The sequence below is a fragment of the Dipodomys spectabilis genome, unplaced genomic scaffold (genome assembly GCF_019054845.1).
Source record: "Dipodomys spectabilis isolate Male_0828 unplaced genomic scaffold, ASM1905484v1 ptg000004l, whole genome shotgun sequence".
In the NCBI taxonomy this organism is placed as follows: domain Eukaryota; kingdom Metazoa; phylum Chordata; class Mammalia; order Rodentia; family Heteromyidae; genus Dipodomys; species Dipodomys spectabilis.
Genome location: NW_024870681.1, coordinates 409,769 through 429,348, shown reverse-complemented (window position 1 = coordinate 429,348; position 19,580 = coordinate 409,769). Strand labels below are relative to the sequence as shown.

The following is a 19,580-nucleotide window of genomic DNA, read 5'->3' as shown; positions in this document are numbered from 1 at the left end:
CACTGAGTTAGCAGAACAGATGATCCTGGGGTTAGGCAGGCCTTAACTGCTGCCAACTGCCACTCTTCCTGGGCTCCAGCCAGCCTTCCTGAGGAGGGCTCACCTGTGTGGAAGCTGGTTAGCCTGTTAGCAAACTGTGTCCTCAGAACAAGCCAGAGAGGCTCTGTCAAACCTTGCCCAAGTCCATCACCAGAAACTGAAGACCCTGGACTCAAACCCAGGCAAGCCCCACTCCTGGGAATGGGCTCTCTGCCTTGTACTACACCCCGACTTGCATGGGCTGGGGGTTGGATCTCCTTGGACAATGCTAATTTACGTGGTTGAGCACACTGGTTACCTTGGTGACTCTCAGGTGCTGCATCTGTGAAATGGACTGACAATATCCATCTCACAGTGTGCTGTCAGGAAGCAGTGCGGGATGATAGGTACCCATCTCCTTCATAGAGTTAGACAGCTGAAGGAGCCTGAGGGTGCTGGCCAGCCCAGAGGGTGGATTTTGAAGTCATTTAATTAAGGCAGCTGCTGAGCAGCAGTGGGGAGTGCCTGCTGACCTGGTCTCTGAATTGTCCCCCTCATTGATTCTAATTCTCTCCCTCCTCTGTCTCTCTGTCTCCCCACCCCCACGCCTCCGTGGCTTTTCTCTTTGCAGTTGGATCCACAAACTGTAGAAACCAAGAACTGGCACACGGATGTGATCGAGATGAACGGGGTGAGCCTGGGTGATGAGAGCTGTCTAAGCAGTGGGTGTGTGCCCCCCCCCACACACACACACCTGGCCTCTGCCTCTACTTCCCATCTACCCTGTCCAGCCCTCTCACCTTCTTCTGCCCCACCTGCTCCATTCCCAGATGCAGAAGCCCTGGGGTACTGGGAGTCCTGCTGGCAGTCCTGGGAAGGGGAGACCCCTGTGGACACTCCTGGGATACTCATGCTCTGGATTTTGTCTACTCCCCCCCCCCCCCCAAAAAAAAAGATCAAAGTGGAATTCTCCATGAAATTCACCAGCCGGGATATGAGCCTGAAGAGGACCCCGTCCAAAAAGCAGACTGGTGTCTTCGGGGTGAAGATCAGCGTGGTGACGAAGTAGGTGCTGCTCCAGGGGTCCACGTTCTTGGTGTCTGTACTAGGTCTCCACTAGAGTCCCACCTCTGGGACTCCTTTTCCCTAGCAGTAACTGATCAGTCACGCCCGCCCCCCCCTTCACCCTCACCCCCACTCCCAGTCACAGGTAGCCAGTTTGGAGGCCAGAAGTGTCCCATAGAGTTCTGCCTGCTCCATACCATCAAAGTTAACAGCCAGCTTGGAAAGCAGGGGGGTGGGGGGAGAGGGGGGTTTGGATAGGGGAGGTCCCATGGGGAAAGCCCAGAGTGTCCACTTCTTACAGTAAATAGGAAAAATGGACAATTACAGGCCTGCATCTGGGCTTAGCGACCCCAGGCTGGAGTCTTAAGAGTCTAGGGAGTAGCCTTGAGGAAGAACCCTTTAAGTCACCCCCCACTGCTCTTTGTCTCTGGGGCTGACCCCCAACTCCCTCACGTGGCTTACCTGTTGCCCCCCACACACACACACATATGCATTTTTTTCCCTTGGGATGCTTGGGATGGAATCCAGGAATTCCTGCAAGTGTTCTGCCTCTGGGCTATAGCCCTAGGCTCCTCTCCCCCAAACATTCAAATCCAAGGGAACATGTTTTCCCCAGAGTCATTGGGCTTTCTCTCCGAACTTTCTCCCACCCGTCTCCCTTGCTGTGCCTCAGTGGACAGGCATTGGCAGGCAAGATGGCACAACTTCCTCAGCCCCACTCCCAACCCCAGAGGCTACAGCTACCCAAGGCCAAACTCTTTTGGGGAGGGGGCCAGCTAGCAGTGGGAGGCTGCCTCCATCTCCCTCACAGTCCTGCCCCACAGGCGTGAGCGCTCCAAGGTGCCCTACATCGTGCGGCAGTGTGTGGAGGAGGTAGAGAAGCGAGGCATCGAGGAGGTCGGCATCTACCGGATATCCGGCGTGGCCACGGACATCCAGGCTCTGAAGGCTGTCTTTGATGCCAGTGAGTCTGGAGGCCCAGGAAGGGCAAAGAGGTGCTGGGCTGGCTGTTAGGAGGGCTCAGTGAGACCAAAGGCCTTGTCCATGGGGAAGGGTGAAACAGAAGAGGCTGGGCCTGTGGCCTGCAATTCACCATGCACAGGAAGACCAGTATGCTGTCTGTGCATGTTTGTACTCACCCTTACTCTGCTCTAACGCAAGTAGGTAAGAACTAGAGGTTGCCCAACTCAGAACTTTGGAGCCTGGACTTAAACCTTTCTGACTGCACGGTGTGTGTTCCTCCCTTCCATGCCTGGTGTCTCATGAGCTGCTAGGAAATTAAAGGTCTTCGAGCGTGGGCCTGCTGGCTCAGGCTCCCCCATGCCTGCCCTTTTTGCTAGGGTAGATCTGCTCCACATAAGTACCTTGTCCTGCAGGGTCGGCTTTGGCAGCATACCCGATGGTCAGGAATCCTAACAGGGCAGGCAGCAGTGAGTCCAGCCCGAAACAGGCCCAGCAGGGAAGCCCAGTAGACAAGAGGAAGAGGGCAGGAATGTGCTGGCACATAGGTCTTCTGTGACCTGGAAGCTGGGGCTTTGTCAGAACTGACTTTGGGGGTCAAAAATGTATAGTACAGCTGGGCACTGGCACCAGTGGCTCATGCCTGTAATCTTAGCTACTCAGGAGACTGAGATCTGAGGATCATGGTTTGAAGCCCAGGCAGGAGAGTCCATGAGACTCTTATCTCTAACAAACAAATCAGAAAAGGCTGGAAGTGGCATTGTGGCTCAAGTGGTAGAGTACTAGCCTTAAGCACAGAGGCTCTGGGACAGCACCAAGGGCCAGAGTTCAAGCCCCAGGACTGGCAAAAAAAAAAATGTATAGTACAATCCAGAGGAGCATAGTAATTGAGGTTTTAGCCGGAAGGTATGTGCCCTGTGGCATAAATGTGGCTCTGGGACTCAGGGTGACAGGCCATGTTCTCTCCCTCAACCCTGTGTCTCCCTGCTCCCCTGCCCCTGGTTGTCACAGAACCTGAGGGCACTACCCGTGTTCTGCTAGAGGGATGTCAGAGGCTAAGATGGATAGGGTTTGCCTCATGGCAGATCTGGGGAGTGGAACAGGGCCGCGGACTGGCTACTAGGGCAAGCGTGATGACTCAGAGGCCCGCACAGTCCCTGACCTCCCCTGTCCCCTGTAGATAACAAGGACATCCTGCTGATGCTGAGCGACATGGACATCAATGCCATTGCAGGCACCCTCAAGCTCTACTTCCGGGAACTGCCAGAGCCCCTCCTCACAGACCGACTTTACCCAGCTTTCATGGAGGGCATCGGTGAGGCCCCTGGGGTCCTGAGGGTCAGCTGGGCCAAGTCAGAGCCCCCTAGATGGTGAAGTACTGAGTAAGAGACAAGCTGTGGCCTCCCTTGCCTGACCTGCCCAGGGCACTAGCAGGTTTCATTGGCTGGGCCTGGTGTGCCAACCTCTCTCCCTCTGTGCTTCCCTCCTTGTACGTGACCTGGGTGCCCAGACACACCAACATTCAGGGAAGACTGCTCTGAGGTGGGCAGTGACAGGACACTGAGGATGGCACATTAAGCCTTCTAGCACCGCTCCTTCCTTTCACTTCTGCTAAGGGTCCCTAATTGCCCCTACTTAGGCCATACCTAGGCCTAAGGATTGCAGCCCCCATAGGGAATGAACCACCTCAGGAAAACCATCCTTGGTGTGTCACCACTGGCTTGAATCTAGCATAGAATGGAGGTCAGGGTGGCACTTGTGACAATGTCCCATACAGGAGGGGGAAGGAATGGGATGCTCCCAAAGCCTGCCTTCTGGCCAGGTTGCCTGTCAAAATGAGGCCTTGGTGGGGTGCCCAGGGGAACTGCTGCTAACCACCTACCTCTGCAGCTCAGGCTCACCCAAGATCTTCCTCTAGGCCACTAGGGCTCTTGCAGGGACTTTTCCCCAACCTCCGACCTCCTGTGCCCCCCCATACTCCCTTGTCCCAAGCAGGCCCTGCCCTAGCCTCTTCTCTCCCGTAGCCCTGTCTGACCCTGCTGCCAAGGAGAACTGCATGATGCACCTGCTCCGCTCCCTGCCCGATCCCAACCTCATCACCTTCCTCTTCCTGCTGGAACACTTGAAAAGGTACTGAATGGGGCAGGGCTCAGCCAGGGGGAGGATGAGAACCCAAGCAGGCTACAGCAGAACACCACAGACTTAGGCCCCCACTTGTCAGTGACCAGTCAGTTTAGCATTTTTAAGTGAAGTAGAATGGGAAGCTTGGAGGTGCGCTGCAGGCAGGAAGCACAAGTATTTTAATTTCCTATAGAAGTATTGAGTTACAACATCAAATGTGTTTGTAGTGTGGGTCATTGTCAAAAGTTTGAAATCCACTGGTCTTAGCCCACACCTCCTGGGACAGATGGGAAACTGAGTCCCTAACCAACAGGAACTTTCTTGGGATTAACAGAATTGTTCTTAGAACCCATATAATCCAGATCCTAACTAAGACCCTTCTTGATTTCCCTCACCCTTTCTGTGGTCAAGCTGATACCCACCACCATGTTCAGCACTGCAGCTGAGCTCCAAGGTATCCTCAGGACACATTTTTAACTCAGGTTAATCCCAGGTGTGCTGGGGAGGAGAAGTCGCTGGGTATTCCTTAAATCCCTTTCCCAGCCAGAATCAGGATATTCTGCACCCTAGCTCAGCCCCTTCTTGGGCCCAGGTACCTGCTTCAGCCAGGCCTGGCTAAGGAGGGCCAGCAGAGACAGGGAGCTGCTGGGCCTGGTGTCTTGTTTTTCCCATTATGAGATATTTTCCCTCTGGTTTGGCCAGGGCCAGAGTCCTAACCAATTCTCAAATAGTTTGGCGAGTGTTGTGGGAGGATGCACAGTGGAGGAGTGGGAAGGGAAAATTCATTAGGTTTTCCACCCTGGGAACTAGGCAATCTGTTCCCACATCTGGGCTCTTGGCTCTGTGTGTGTCTGTGTGTGTGTGTGTGTGTGTGTGTCTGTGTGTGTCTGTGTGTGTCTGTGTGTGTGTGGTGAGGGACTGGCCTACTTGGCTGTGTGTGTGTGTGTGTCTGTGTGGTGAGGGACTGGCCTACTTGGCTCTATGGGGGGGGGGGGGTGAGGGACTGGCCCGTGTGTGTGTGTGTGTGTGTGTGTGTGTGTGTGTGTGTGTGTGTGTGTGTGTGTTGAGGGACTGGTCCACTGCACAGCTGCCTGCTGACATCGTATTGTTTGCCTGTTTCCAAAGCAGTCGGCAGGCACATCCCTGGCTCCTGCCTGGAGGGCGGGGATGATGTTATAAGGTTATGGGGAAGCTGTCCCCAAGGCGGGTGTGTCTCAGCTCCAGGAATATTTCCTAAGCTGGGAGGGAGGCTCAGAGCTTCATGGTAATACTAGGGCTGGACACCAGCCACAGATGGCAGCTCCTGCTGTCACTCAAGGGAAGTGTTGACAGAGCATCTGGTCTATTATGCAAGAGAAACATGGAAAATCCAAAGGGAGACCAACAGCTGTGGTCCCATGAGCCCACCCTGTGGAGCCTGGGGAGGACAGCCCCCAAGCCTGACTGTGGTTAGCACAGCAGGCGGAACCATGGGTCTAGTGAGCAATTGCTGCCGGACCCCAGGTCCTCTCTGCCTTGCCCCTGCCTGCCCTGTCACAGTCTGTCCCTCTGGCCACTCCCACAGCTGGGCTGTTGGATGCTAGGTGAAGGGCAGAGCGGTTAAAAGCATAGGTTCTTAGGCAGACTGACCAGGTTCAGATTTAGACATTTAACCTCCCCTTACTTTGGTTCTTCATCTCCTCCATGGGATGATGAAACTGACAAGTACGAATTGTTTCAGATAGTGTTCTTAGAACAGCCATGCAGTCTCTTATGGCAAGGGCATTGTAGTTGCTGGCTGCGGCTCCTTCTGGTCTTGGCAGTTTATTATCAGTTCAGCAGGTGACCTGGAGGCTGGGAGGATGGCACACTGGGACACAACTAAGGCCTGAGTCCCTTGGCTTAGTGTCTTTGCCATTAGCAGGTCTCTAGCTGCAAGGGATCCTGGGAATCCTACAGCTGCCCTGAGTCACTCTGGGTCTTGGGGGATCCAAGTGGCTGCTAAGGAGTAACTTCTAGAGACTTCTCTCTTCTCCCTACTTCCCTCTCAGGGTTGCCGAGAAGGAACCCATCAACAAAATGTCACTTCACAACCTGGCCACTGTGTTTGGTCCCACGCTGCTGAGACCCTCAGAAGTGGAGAGCAAAGCACATCTCACATCGGCTGCAGACATCTGGTCTCATGATGTCATGGCACAGGTACCACCAGCACTGCTCAGGACTATGGCCAGTGGAGGGGTAGAGAGAATGGCAGAGTGCTCACACCTCTCTCCTCCTGTCAGCTGGGTTAGTCACCTATAGACTGTCACTAGGCTCAGGGATATGGAATATCCTTCCCTTCCCAGGCCAAAAGTATGAGTCTAGGCTTGCCTAGAGAATATTCCAGGTACCAGGAGTGCCTCAGTCTCAGAAAGCTCAGATGGCAGAGAACAAGACTCATATACACACTAGGAATGGTTGCTTACACATGTAATCCCAATTACTCAGGAGGTGGAAGTAGGATCATGGTCTGAGGCCACAAAAAGCTAGAGACCCTACATGAAATCAGAAGGACTGGGGGTGTGGTTCAAGTGGTAGAGCACTTGTGCAGCAGCAAGTACAAGGCCCTGAGTTCAACTCCTAATACAGGAAGGAAGAGAAAGTGGGAGGAGGAAAGCAAGTAAGCCAGCCAGGGGCACAGAAGATTCTGAGGGCCTTGTCCTCATGCATCAAAGCCCTGGAGCTGCTTCTGGAGTCAGGAAGCTTCTTTGCAATTCCTGCAAGATTCAGGGAAACTGTCAAACCAAAGCCAACATCAGGTCCAGGTTGGAAGCTTTCATCTTACATGCAGAAGTGGCTCCAGGCTTCTCTCCGCCCTCTGCCCTGCAGCGCCCTCTAGTGTTGTAAATGGACAATCATCTAGGCTTCCAAGGAAAGGGAGGTGGCTAGAGCCAGCAGGGGACAGTGGCAGAGGACAGCATAGACTTGGCCCTGATTCAGAGATCATTTCCGCTCAGCAGGTTAGGTGGAGGGAGGGCAAGGACTCCAACCTCAGTCTCCCCTCTCTCCCTACAGGTCCAGGTCCTCCTCTACTACCTGCAGCATCCCCCCATTTCCTTCGCAGAACTGAAGCGGAATACACTGTACTTTTCCACAGACGTGTAGCCGAGGCAGGGCAGCTGTTGGGGTGGCCAGAGCCAGCCCCTGCAGCCCAGGCCCAATACAGACTTGAAAGACTGCAACAGAAACTCCCCAGCCCAGAACTCCAGACTCCAAGGGAAGCTGACTTCCAAGAACTGGAATTATGTGCATCCTTTGTGCCACCTGTACAAAGCCAGCTGACCAGCCCCCAGCCTCATCGCCACACCCCCGCTCCTGCCCTCTGTACCTCGAGTTGTGTCTGATGCTCCGTGCTGTTCAGCAATTGTTTTATGTATATTCGTCATGCAGAAAAGGTCGTGACCGACCTGGTGTGGGCATACGGGCAGCCTGCTCTGTTCTTTCATTTTCCCTAACTTTCTTTCTTCCCGAGTCCAGTCCAAGGGCTTTTACTTTGCGCTCTGTAACTGCTGCCAGCTTCTCTCTTGGCCCTCCCTGCTCCCAGATCTCAGCCCCCCCTCAGTGTCCTCCATCTTCTTCTTCCCAGCCTGCCACATGCATGTGCGGCCTCGGGTTTCGCTTCATCACCTGGAAAGTTCTGCGGAAGCCCTGGGTGGCGGTGGCAGCCATTTGATGCCACTGCACACTACCCTCGGCCTCTCCCTGCCTTCCACCCATGGAGGCACACCTGCTTTGCCTTGCTACCTGTGCAAATGTTGGACAAGGAGACAGACTCACACTAATCCTCAGCAGAGCTGGAGAGCTGATTTCTGGAACTTTCCATCTGAGAGTCGCCATTTCTGGGGTTGGTTCTGTCTCCTGCCTACCAGTGAGGCACTTTGTTTCTTCTACTACTGACTTTTCAGTTCCTTTTCCCCGGTGTTCTATTTCCTTTCATTGTAAAGGCCCACAAGTGGTCTACCAAGAGAACAGAGGGTTAGGAAAGCATGTGGGGATGTGGGTTATGGGGATGTGGAGAACCAGGCTGCTAAGGACTAGGACAGCACAGGGGGCCAGTGCTGAGCAGCACCAGCAGCAGGCGGCAAGGGGAAGCTGCTCTAAGAAGGAAGGACTTGCAGAAGCCTTCCTGAAAGGCAACTTCTGTGGCTGAAGCAGGTGTCCAGACTGGAGCAGGCTCCATCCTGGAGGCTGTCTGGCACCACACATACCTCGTGGTACTTTTGCCTTAGACTTCACACACTCTCCACAGCCAAGCACTGCCACGGGCAGCCCTCACCACCACATGTGCTGCGGGCCTGGGAAAGGCAGGCACAACCCAACCGCTAGCAGCTACCAGCCGGCAGTGCTGCTCCTGTCTCGCCCCCATTTCTGTAGGCAGCCTGAGAATAAAGGCTGGGGAATTCCAGAAGCGGGGGGAGGATGAGGAATTAGGCATGCCTCTCAGGACTGGAAGTAGGGGATTAGCAGGTACCATCCCAACTTTGACAGCCATTGCTCAGTACTGGAAAACAGATTTATTCCCAAAGCTCTCAGGCTCTTGTGTGTTGCAGAGCTGATTCTTGGCCCCCAGGATTGAGGGGAACAGTTCCCATTGTGTATGCTCAGGACTAAGTCTGAAGAAGTTTGCTGGCCCCAAAGCTGCGGTGCTTGCTGGGTGAGGCAGGGCCCTTTCTACTGCCTTTGGCAGAACAGTCTACATACATATAGAGGAAAGAAATGCCAACCACTCAACTGCCCATTAGCAGTTTAGCAAGGAGCCCTGCTCTCTGGGGCAAGAGGTAAAGAAGAATGCCATTTGAGCATTAAGACCCCAGCAGCTGATAATTCCTCCAATGTCTACTTAGGGATGGGTGCTGATGTGTAGTTACAGGTTCTTGCTTCCAAAGGATCAAGAATAACAGATTAGAGGCTCAAGGTGAGCTAGTTGCAGCCCCAACTTGGTCAGTATAAAAGGTGGAAGGCTGGAAGGGCCGAGAAATGCACCCTGTGTGAGGAGGACTGCATGCCAGAGCTGGACTGAGCTGCACTAAGGAAATAACCCTGTGGGTTCTCCTGAGACAGAGACCTTGCAGCCTAGAACCCCTAATCACTCCTGCATGGCAGGGTGTGCCAACAGGAGACAGGCTCCAGGAATCCCAGGCATGCGTTCCTCGCTGAGCAGTGGCTGAGGGTTACCAGTTTTTGTTGATGGAGGTAGGACGGGACCCTTCATTAATATTTGACTTTAATAAGTTGGTAAGGATATATTTTTTTTGTCTCTGTTCTGTTTCAATTTATGTAGATTATAAATTGATGTAAACCACGTGAGAGGAAAATGTTAATAAAAAAAAATGCAAAGTCCCAACATTTGCACAAAACTCAGCCCTGCGGTATGAATGTTTGTGTTCTTACTAGTACAGGGAAGGCCCAGCACTAATCTAAATATTTAACTCTTCCAGCTGCATCCAGATGTGTTTCTAGGAACCTGTTTACCTTGCTGTCCCTGAGCCTTCCCTTTGGCCTGCAGCAGTGTGGAGGCAGTGGGCCAAACCTCCTTGCTCTTCACACCGGCGCCGGCCTGCTGCCAGCCTGGCTGCTGTTGTCACTGTGGTGTGGTTCGTGAAGCACACATCTCTTCACAGAGCTCACCGTCAGTGTGTCCTGGAGCACCATCTTTGGGGCAGCCTTTTGCTCTAACCAACTTGTTAGAGACTTGCATCTCCTAGAGTGCCCACCCTCCTTGGGGAAAGCCCATGGGGTTAGGCCCCCACCAACCTGAGCTTCTGCAGTGTTTACTCTTGAGATGGAGAACAGATGTCTCTGCAAATTGCTGTTTGGTTTATGAGCTCATATTGGCTCCTCAGCCGTCCGAAACAGGAAGCTTTTCATCTCCTCTCTTGATTCAGCAGTCCGTGTGGACAAGGCTTAGCTTATGGAAGTGATGTGTTACTGACAGCCTCCAGGCTCATCTCTGCCAATGCAGTTGCCAGGGCAGCATTTGTGGTGTTAGGCCTCCTGTGCATAAAAGCTGGTAAAGCTAGCCCAAGCATCACTTCCACAGGTACCTCACTTCAAATGGGCTCAAGGATAAAGTGTTTCAGGACAATGCAGGAGGTAATTTGTTCTCAAAGCTCTGGACGACACTTTGGCCTGATGAGAATGAAGTCTCAGACTTGTGAGAGTCGGATAGGCATCATACAGAGTGCATGACAGGAGGAAGCCAGGGTGCAATGCCCTGAGTTTTCCCCCCACAATGCAGAACAAGAACTTGCCAGAAGGCTGGGAGCCCTGTGCACTAGCTCATGTTTCCTAGGAAACAGTGAACACTGTCACCAGCCAGGTTTGACATTGTCACTCACAAATACACTGGGACGCCTGCATGTGGAAGCCCAGTCTAGTGCTGGCTTAGGGTGAGTAAGCTAGGAGGCAGGGAAGAGGAAGAAGAAAGCAAACAAAACAAAGCAAAGGCAGAGGAGGTACTGTGTAATAGGAAGAAAAAAGGATCACGGGCTGGACACAGCCTTACATAGCATTCACCACACCACCAGCCTAGCCTGCAGGAGGCAAACTCTGTGTCATCAACTTCATCTCCACAAATACACCTGAAAAAAGCAGCCAATCACAAAAAGCTATACTTACCATGGTGCACAATTAGAATAAGCTGTTGTCAACAGCTTAAGACTATGAGGTTTGGGCTGGGAAGGTGGCTCAGTGGTAGAGTACTTGCCTTGCATGCATGAGGCCCTGGGTTCGATTCCTAAGCACCACATAAGCAGAAAAAGCCAGAAGTGGTGCTGTGGCTCAAGTGGTAGAGTGCTAGCCTTGAGCTGAAGAGCTGAGGGACAGCGCCCAGGCCCAGAGTTCAGGCCCCATGACTGGCAAAAAACAAACAAACAAAAAAAAAGACTGAGGTTTAAAAAAAAAGACTGGACAACAAGGGTAGTGGGAATAGCTCCTTAATAACAGCTCATCTTGCTAACAGCTATGGCCAGGCCAGAACAGGACCTTCACACAGATCCTTGAACTGGGCCAGAGCCTGGGCCTGAGCCTGAGCCCGACCATGATACAGCAAGCTCTGGGTAGGGCAAGGCAGCAAAATTACACAGCTACACAACAGCCAGGCCAGGCTTTTTGGGGAACGACTGCCCTGTGTGATGAGCTTGTGGGTGTTACAATGCCAGACTTCTCAAGGTTATCCCTTTCCCACTGAATTGTTACTCATGGGGTACCATCTGGGGGAGGGGGGGAGGGGCTGTGGAATTTACATACAAATAAATCAGCCTTTCAAACTATGATATAAATATATATAGATAGATATATTTTTTAACAAGGATGGCAAAATACTAAAGAAAATGACATCACTGGCTGGATGGCATAAATGTACTTTTCCCTGCCTTAGTGTACAAGATGGATCTTTGCATAGAGTTCCAAGGCAGAAGTGCTTCCTGGGTCTTGGTAAACGCTGCCACTTCTGTACCCACAGCATCAAACAACTTAGTGAGTTAGATGTGGTCAGGACCGAGCGTGGGTAGAACATAATTCATACAGTCAACCAGCTACCTCCTGACAGGCTTGAAGAAGTCAATCTGACATGGCCCAGCTCCTGGCTGGAGTCCAGGAGCGGCAGAGCGGACACACTACAGGCTGGAGGCAGAGAACAGCCTGGTGGCTCTCTCACACCATTAGCCATATGAAGGAAAAACCAACAATTCAGCTCCATTGCTCCTGAAGTAATACCAAGTAGTATAGAAACTGTTCTTCAAAGAACAGTTCCATCCTGGCCAGCAGCATCCTTCCCCTTAGACCACTCCTCTCACCGTAGGTAATAATCAATTGCAGCAGAGAAAGCAGCAAAACCTCCACAGCCAATGGCCCCAGCCTTTACACCAGCTGTAAAGCAAACACAAGTAACGTTACTTGACCCACGATGACAGATGCGAACTCAGGCTGCAAGCACAAGTGTATACCCACAGATGCAAAGTACCCAGCTCAGAGCATGTGCAGTCATTACAGGAATGCCATCTAAGATAGCTGTAAGACTTCAATGAAGCAGTGAATGGGATCCAAGCCAGTGTGCTTCATCTAACTATACATCTGCCTAAGTTTTCTCATTCCAAAGAATTACTATTGCTAGTCTTATGGAAATAGCCCCTCACAGGCAGGAAACTGGTTAAGAGAAACAGCCCTTGGAATCAAATGAAAGCATATGGCCTTTACCCGAACTGTTTATGGAATAAATTCCTGGGAAAGTGATCAAAGCAGTCCTGGAGGGAGCTGAGCTTCTCGGAGGCCCTGACAAAGCAGAGCAGCAGGAAGACCAAAGGAGAAGTCACTCTATAAATTACACATGGCTATGTAGGAGCAAAAGCAGGCTTTAGTGACAGCAAACCATCCACTCGCAGGAAACCAGTGACATTTTGCTCAGTAGGTGTTACCTACAGAGGGTAGGTAGACTGCATCTAGGCCAGTCAAGACCCTGAGGCCTCCTGATAAGCATTCCAACAGGGAAAATCCTGAAATTGGTTTCTTGGTTGTTTACAATGGATAATCTAACATTTCTAGAACACCTGTACTGAATTTTTTTTTGGGGGGGAGGGGATGGGGTCAGTTGTAGGGCTTGAACTCAGGGCTTGGGCATTGTCCCTGAGCTCTTTAGCTCAAGGCTAGTGCTCTACTACTTTGACCTACAGCTCCACTTCCACTGTTTTGGTGGTTAATTGAAGATAAGAGTCTCAAGGACTTTTCTGCCCAGGGTGGCTTTGAATCATGATCCTCAGATCTCAGCCTCCTGAGTAGCTAGGATTATATGTATGAGCCACCAGCACCCTGGCACCTGTACTAAATTTTTAATGAGCAGAATCTCCAACTATAAAAGACATTGCTTTTTAAAATGAATATACAAAATTAAAACTGACAGGTGGGTCTTGGAGTGTAGTTTAGTGGTAGAGTACATAGTTAGCATTTGTAAGACCTAGGCTTCTATTCAGAGCACTGCAAAACAAACAAAAAATTGAAAACCATGTAAAATTAAGAAAAATGCTGCCTAGACCTGGTAGTCCAGCCTTGCATATGGACAAATGGGCTGCTCAGGGCTGAGTGGCTGCCACAAAAGTAGAGCTGCACTTTAAGTAACAGAGTGCAAGCTTTTTTTGTTTTTTGGGGGGGTCCGGTCGTGGGGCCTGAACTCTGGGCCTGGACGCTGTCCCTCAGCTCTTCAGCTCAAGGCTAGCGCTCTACCACTTGAGCCACAGCGCCACTTTCGGCTTTTTTCTTTTTGCTTATGTGGTGCTGAGGAATCGAACCCAGGGCCTCAGGCATGCAAGGCAAGCGCTCTACCACTGAGCCAACTTCCCAGCCCCCAGAGTGCAAGCTTTAAGTGCAAGTGAGAGCAAAAGGCCAGGAGTTCAAGCTCCAGTACCAACTCACACACACATACACACAAAATGCTAATTCACCAATATACTCTATGTCCTCATTGGAAGGAAGCTGTCCCATATACTCAGTAAAGGACAGTTCTATTTTCTTAGAAAGAGCTAAATCAGGGGCTTGTAGGTGGGTGATAAATTTGCCCCTCAGGGAACTCTGGACAACTGGGAGACACTTTCAACTGGTGCTGTTAGCATCTGACTAAAGACCCCACAATGCATAGGGCCGATGCCCTGCAAACCCAGCAGTAGTGGCCAAAACAAGAAATCCTGATGTACACACTAGCAAGCTTCTACACCGGCAATGTCCACGTCAGCACATTTTTCAGGACACAAAGGAAAAGCACTGGAGAACAACACTAACCTCTGAAACCAATAGCTCCCCCGGTGATGCAGCCACTGATGACACTGTTCTTCCAATCAGACTTGCCCCGGTACTGTGGGTAGAGAGGCTAAGTTCAGAGCCAGAGAAGCAGACAAGCCTCTACCTGGCTGTGTCCCTATCCAAAGGAAGCATCATCTTTCCAAAAGTATAGTTCCTAAAATCTGAAGGTATTCATAGATGCTGCCTGCAGGTGGCCCTAGAGTGCCAAAACCAAATATATAGCCTATGCCATCTGAATTTCTTCCCAAATTCTCCAGGAAGTCTTGCTGGAGATGACTTGTTTGGTTGCTTGAGACATCTCACTAGGAAACATAGGCTCTCCTTGAACTCCAAAGTCTCCTGCCTCGGCCTCTCAAGAGCTGGGATTTAAGTGGAATACACCACCACACAGGTTCTTCATTAACTAGCCTGAGGCTTTATCTCAGTGGTCTTGCCTAGCACACACAAAGCTCTGAGTTTCAAACCTAGCCCATATCATAAACACGCACAAAGTTTACTTGAAGGGCTATTTTATGAGAAACAGTATGGACTATCTTTTTTGGCTTGTTTGTTCTTTTGTTTTTTGTGCAAGGCCTGAGGCTTACACTCAGGCCCTAGATGCTGTCTTGAGCTTTTAAACTCAACAAGTGCTCTACCACTTGGAGCATTATTTCCAGCTTTTTGGTAGTTAATTGGAGATAGAAGTCTCATGGACTTTCCTGCCCTGGCTGGCTTTGAACCTTGAGCCTCAGAGCTCAGCCTCCTAATAGCTAGGATTAATAGGCATGGGCTACCAGTGCCTGACAGGACTGAATCTTTTTTTTTTTTTTTCCAAGTTATACAGTAAAAAGGTCTATTTAGGTCATAATACTGGTGGCTACCAGATGCAAACATCATAGCAGCAGGGCCCTGGAGAGTCTGGACAGTACCTGATATTACTTATCTATACTCCAGGAAGAACATTAAGAGCATTTCTCTTTAAATATTATGTGACAACAGCAGGTAAAGATTCCTTGGGAAAGAGACACTTACGGACTCTACCAAACACTCAGTGCAGGAAAACATGGCACCCACAATGGCAAAATTTTTGGCGTAGGACATTCCTCTCTGCCCCATGTCCTTGAGAACTTCTCTTGCAGTTGGTGTACGGTAAGGATCCTTTGGGTCAAAGCCTACGTTGGTATCAATGCCGGCAGTAAACACCCCAAATGCACCTCCCAAGACAAATCCTACAAACAAACAGAGGGTAGGTTTCTGGATTATGCATGGGGAGCACAGTTGAAGGTGACATCTTGGGTCTCGGCCACTCCATCTCTCCTATCTGGCCTCTACCCCACACAATGCTCTGTGTGTCCTCTTGGTCTCCTCTAGGATTTCTTCCTCCTTTCACTTCCTAACTCTCCTTGTCATTCTGTCTTCTCAACTCACTCAGATGAAACCAACCACCACCCTCAGAGTTCAGCTATCAACTTTGTAACCTGCTCCCTTGACCATAGTGACATTCATCACAGCCATCTGTGATGAATATGCTGGCTGGATACTCAGAGACACTCAGCCATTGCCTCCTTTATTCTTCACAATAACCCTACGAGGTAGATTCCACCGCCCCCTCCTTCCTATAGATAAAGAAACTGAATCTCAGAGAGATTCAGTAATATCCCTCCAAGGTCACACATCTACTGTATGGGAAATCCTGCACTGCCAAGCTGTCTACATGGGACCTTGTTGAGCAGCTGGACTTTGCCATAATGGATGTTTTCTCATCACTTCGAGGTCATGAGTAAAGTCATGGACATCTGTCCTCTCAAACGTCTCCACTTCTGGCTTTTTCTTTCCAGTAACTCCAGCTCCAAACTTTTGCCTATATTTTCACTTCCTACTATATTCTTCCTTTTTTGGGGAGGTGAGGGGGGGGGAGGTGAAGTAGCCAAGGCTTGTCTTGTTTAAATAGGCCAGTGTTCTGCATTTGCGCCATGCTTCCACCCATTTTTTGCTTCTTTTTTTTTTGGGGGGGGGGAGGGTCCAGTTGTGGGGCCTGAACTCTGGGCCTGGGCGCTGTCCCTCAGCTCTTCTGCTCAAGGCTAGTGCTCTACCACTTGAGCCACAGCGCCACTTCCGGCTTTTTTCTTTTTTGCTTATGTGGTGCTGAGGAATCGAACCTAGGGCCTCAGGCATGCAAGGCAAGCGCTCTACCACTGAGCCACCTTCCCAGCCCTTTTTTTTTTTCCAAATAGAATCTCATGCTCTCTGCCCAGGCTGGTCTTGGACCACGATCTTCCTACCTTTTGCCTCCTGAGTAGCTGGTTTGTTGAGATGAGGTATGGCTAACTTTATGCCCAGGTTGGCCTCAAATTGTAAGCCTCCTGTCTCTAGACTACAGGCACCAGTCATCTATACCAGGCTTGATTCTCAATGAAATTTAAACTCATCTGCAAGCATAGGAGGCAGGGTAGACCTTCTAGTTTTCAAATCGCTAGTCCCTGCCTTAAGGACCTTTGCATCTACATCCACATCACTCTTCTGCCAGTCTCCTCTCTCTCTCTCTCGCTCTCTCTCGCTCTCTCTCTGGCTCTCGTCGCGCTCATCCCGGATTCCCACCCCCTGCCACAGGCAGCGGCTTATAAACCACTTGGACCGATGACTGAGGGAATGAAGTCTCTCCACCTGCACCGCGCCCCGGCTTCTGCGACCCAAACGCCAAGGACAAAAGCGAGCCTGGGGTCGGGAGAGGCGTGACCCCGGTTCCTCGCCCGCACCCAGGCCGGGGGTGGGGTCTTCCTGCGGGCCCCCCAGCCTCGCCTCACCTCCCACACAGGCCAGCGCCGCCTTGAAGGCGCAGCTTTCCATCGCCCTCTCGATCATCTTCTGCTCCTCGCTCTTGACCGGGCTGGGGATCCCGCCCAGGCTGCCCGGCTCTAGAAGCCGGGGCTGACGCTTGTCCCCGACCAGGTGCTGCAGGAGAAGGCTGTATTGCAGCGGGGCTTCGGGGGAGCCCGCAGCCTCAGGCGCCGAGTCCCCCGCGCTCGGGCTGGCCGCCGCCATGACAGCAGCGGGCCCAGGAAACCTTGTTTCTTTCTTCCCGCAGCAGATTCCACAAGCTTGCCCGAGAGGCCGGACACTGTGTGAGGCAACGGCAGATTCGCCACGTCGGGGAAGCTACGAAAGCCAGATTCGGCATCCGCACCCCCAGCGAAAGAACTGCCGTGTTCCACCAGAAGCTTCCCGGAAGCAGAGGATCAGACTCCTGCAGGACGGCCAATAGCTCAGCCACACAAGATTCGGATTTACCTGAAAGCGTGAGGCGCGGTGCACACTGGGATGTGTAGTTCTAATTCAAACGTCCAACTACATTTCCCAGGAAAGCCCTGCGCATGCTCGCGTGCACTTTTGGCATTCTTGACAGGCAGGCGAGGAGCTGGAGCGCACTCTCTTGCTGCAATGCGCAGGGAAACCGGCAGGGGGCTTGTGCCTTCCCACTCAGTAATTGGGATGCTGGTTTTTGTTTGCTTTTCTTTTTCTTTTTTTCTTTTTCTTTTTTCTGAGATAGGTTCTTTGTTTTTCTTTCTTTCTTTCTTTCTTTCTTTCTTTCTTTCTTTCTTTCTTTTTTTTTTGGTGCCAGTCCTGGGGCTTGAACTCAGGGCTTGGGCGCTGTCCCTTAGTTTTTGGTTTGTTTTTTGCTCAAAGCTGGAGCTCTACCACTTGAGCCACAGCTCCACTTCTGGCTTTCTTTGGCGGTGAATTGGAGATTGTCTCTTGTTCCGGCTGGCTTTGAACCTCAATCCTCATATCTCAGCCTCCGGAGTCATTTAGGATTACAGGCGTGAGCCACTGGTGCCCAGCTGAGATGGGATCTTGTTAGGTTGCCAGAGCTGGTTTAGAGCCTAGTAGGCTCAAGCATCCTCCTCTCTCAACCTTACTCAAGTAGCTGGGACTACAGGTGAGGACCACCATGGCCGGCTTAATTGGGGTGTTCTTGAAGGTGTGAAATGTAACTGATGGTAGGGGCTTTGTCGATAAACATGAAAGGAAGATTTAAATGTTTTGAGGACACAGAACAGATAGATAATAGCTGGGAGAGGGCCCTTGCCAAATATAAGCAAAACCATGCCTCTCTGGCAAATGGATGTAACTGGGGCTCAGGGAAGACTGTGGCTGGTACTCCAGCCAGTTGTCAACTGGACTCATGATGGGATTTGTACTATCATTAAAAGCCACTAAGCAAAGTGGGAAAGAGGGAACAGCTAATGCTATGCAAAACAAAAGAAATGTACATATCACCCAATGTGGAAGAAATAACTGTATTGCAGAGCTCATAGAACTCATAATTGTTATAGACCATCATAGACAATTTGCTCCATGAAAGTTAGAATGTGCTTGTGACTTTAACTAAGCATCACTATCCCACAATACTGTGAAATTTGGGAAATTATGTAACCACTTAATCACAAAAATTTTGAGAAAAAAAAAAAAAGCCACTAAGCAGCCAGGCACCGGTGGCTTACATCTGTAATCCTAGCTACTCAGGAGGCTGAGATCAGAGGATCGCTGTTCAAAGCCAGCCTGGGCAGGAAAGTCTGTGAGACTCTTATCTCTAATTAATCACCAGAAAACCGGAAAGTGGCACTGTGGCTCAAGTGGTAGAGTGCTGGCCTTGAGCTGAGGAACTCAGGCCCAGAGTTCAAGCCCCACAACCAACAAAAAAAAAAAAAGCAACTAAGCTTATGTTAGATGGATCCAATTGAACTGCTTACCAGCTTACAAACTCAATGCCTGAAAGTAAATTGAGATAGTATATGAATGAGCTAGTGTCAAAAGAATTTTTGCAGTAGTTTTTATGGTACTATGATTAATCCTAACCATTATTTTTTTTTTTGGGGGGGGGTCCAGTCATGGGGCCTGAACTCTGGGCCTGGGCGCTGTCCCTCAGCTCTTCAGCTCAAGGCTAGCGCTCTACCACTTGAGCCACAGCACCACTTTCGGCTTTTTTCTTTTTTCTTATGTGGTGCTGAGGAATTGAACCCAGAGCCTCATGCATGCAAGGCAAGCGCTCTACCACTGAGCCACCTTCCCAGCCCCCCAACCATTATATTGATTCAAACTAGCAATATGGATGGATGGAAGCCAGGCCTCATGCAGGCTAGACAAGTGCTCTAACCACTGCTCTACGTCTCCAGCTCAGACTAATAGTTTATTTGGGTATCTTAGCTAAGAGAAACATGCAGGACAACTGAAGGTGGTGAGGATGGCCAGTAATTATGGGCAGAGATGCCCATAGTGTTCCATTGCTTCTGTACCCACCAGCTCACTGAATGAGCTACTCTTGAGGTCCCACTTACTTCCCAGTTAGCAGATCTAGTTCAGACCTAAGCTTTTTAGTTGCACATAACACAGTGACTCATTCCTCATTTGAAGGAGGAATGTTTACTGGGGATTGCCTGTAATTCTAGCAACTCAAGAGGCTGATACCTAAGAATTGCAGTTCAAAGCCAGTCCAGGCAGGAAAGTCTGTGAGACTCTTATCTCCAATTAACTACTAAAAGGACAGAAATGGAACTATAGTTTAATTTGGTAAAGCAGTAGCCTTGAGCACAGGATAGCACCCATACCCTAGGACTGGCACACAAAAAAAA

At 50.7% G+C, this 19,580-nt stretch overlaps 2 protein-coding genes across 8 annotated transcripts in view; one reads left to right on the top strand and one right to left on the bottom strand.

Moving 5' to 3' along the window:
• The window catches only part of Abr (ABR activator of RhoGEF and GTPase), a 207,944-nt gene extending 198,401 nt beyond the window's left edge, over window positions 1-9,543 (top strand). For all 7 annotated transcript variants that reach the window (XM_042691544.1, XM_042691552.1, XM_042691568.1 and 4 more), the window contains 7 exons: window positions 650-709; window positions 974-1,083; window positions 1,908-2,047; window positions 3,224-3,358; window positions 4,068-4,173; window positions 6,195-6,342; window positions 7,198-9,543. In XM_042691544.1, the coding sequence (XP_042547478.1) occupies window positions 650-709; window positions 974-1,083; window positions 1,908-2,047; window positions 3,224-3,358; window positions 4,068-4,173; window positions 6,195-6,342; window positions 7,198-7,287 (789 nt within the window). In that variant the 3' untranslated portion in view covers window positions 7,288-9,543. The remainder of the gene's footprint in view (window positions 1-649; window positions 710-973; window positions 1,084-1,907; window positions 2,048-3,223; window positions 3,359-4,067; window positions 4,174-6,194; window positions 6,343-7,197) is intronic.
• Window positions 9,544-11,458: 1,915 nt separating this feature from the next.
• Timm22 (translocase of inner mitochondrial membrane 22) lies at window positions 11,459-17,155 on the bottom strand. Its single transcript, XM_042692275.1, has 4 exons — window positions 16,755-17,155; window positions 14,983-15,179; window positions 13,951-14,023; window positions 11,459-12,051 (listed from the first exon to the last, which is right to left on the bottom strand). The coding sequence occupies exons 1-4, from the start codon at window positions 16,990-16,992 to the stop codon at window positions 11,975-11,977; spliced, it is 585 nt and encodes a 194-aa protein (XP_042548209.1). The 5' UTR covers window positions 16,993-17,155; the 3' UTR covers window positions 11,459-11,974.
• Between the last annotated feature and the right edge of the window lie 2,425 nt (window positions 17,156-19,580).

Excerpts from the sequence above, each read along its gene's own strand:
- Timm22 (XM_042692275.1), bottom strand. The coding sequence starts at position 16,992 with ATGGCGGCGGCCAGCCCGAGCGCGGGGGACTCGGCGCCTGAGGCTGCG. Across the intron at positions 14,024-14,982 it reads CTGAGTGTTTGGTAGAGTCC|TACCGGGGCAAGTCTGATTG; the intron begins GTAAGTGTCTCT and ends CTCTACCCACAG. Across the intron at positions 12,052-13,950 it reads GGGAGCTATTGGTTTCAGAG|CTGGTGTAAAGGCTGGGGCC; the intron begins GTTAGTGTTGTT and ends TTTGCTTTACAG.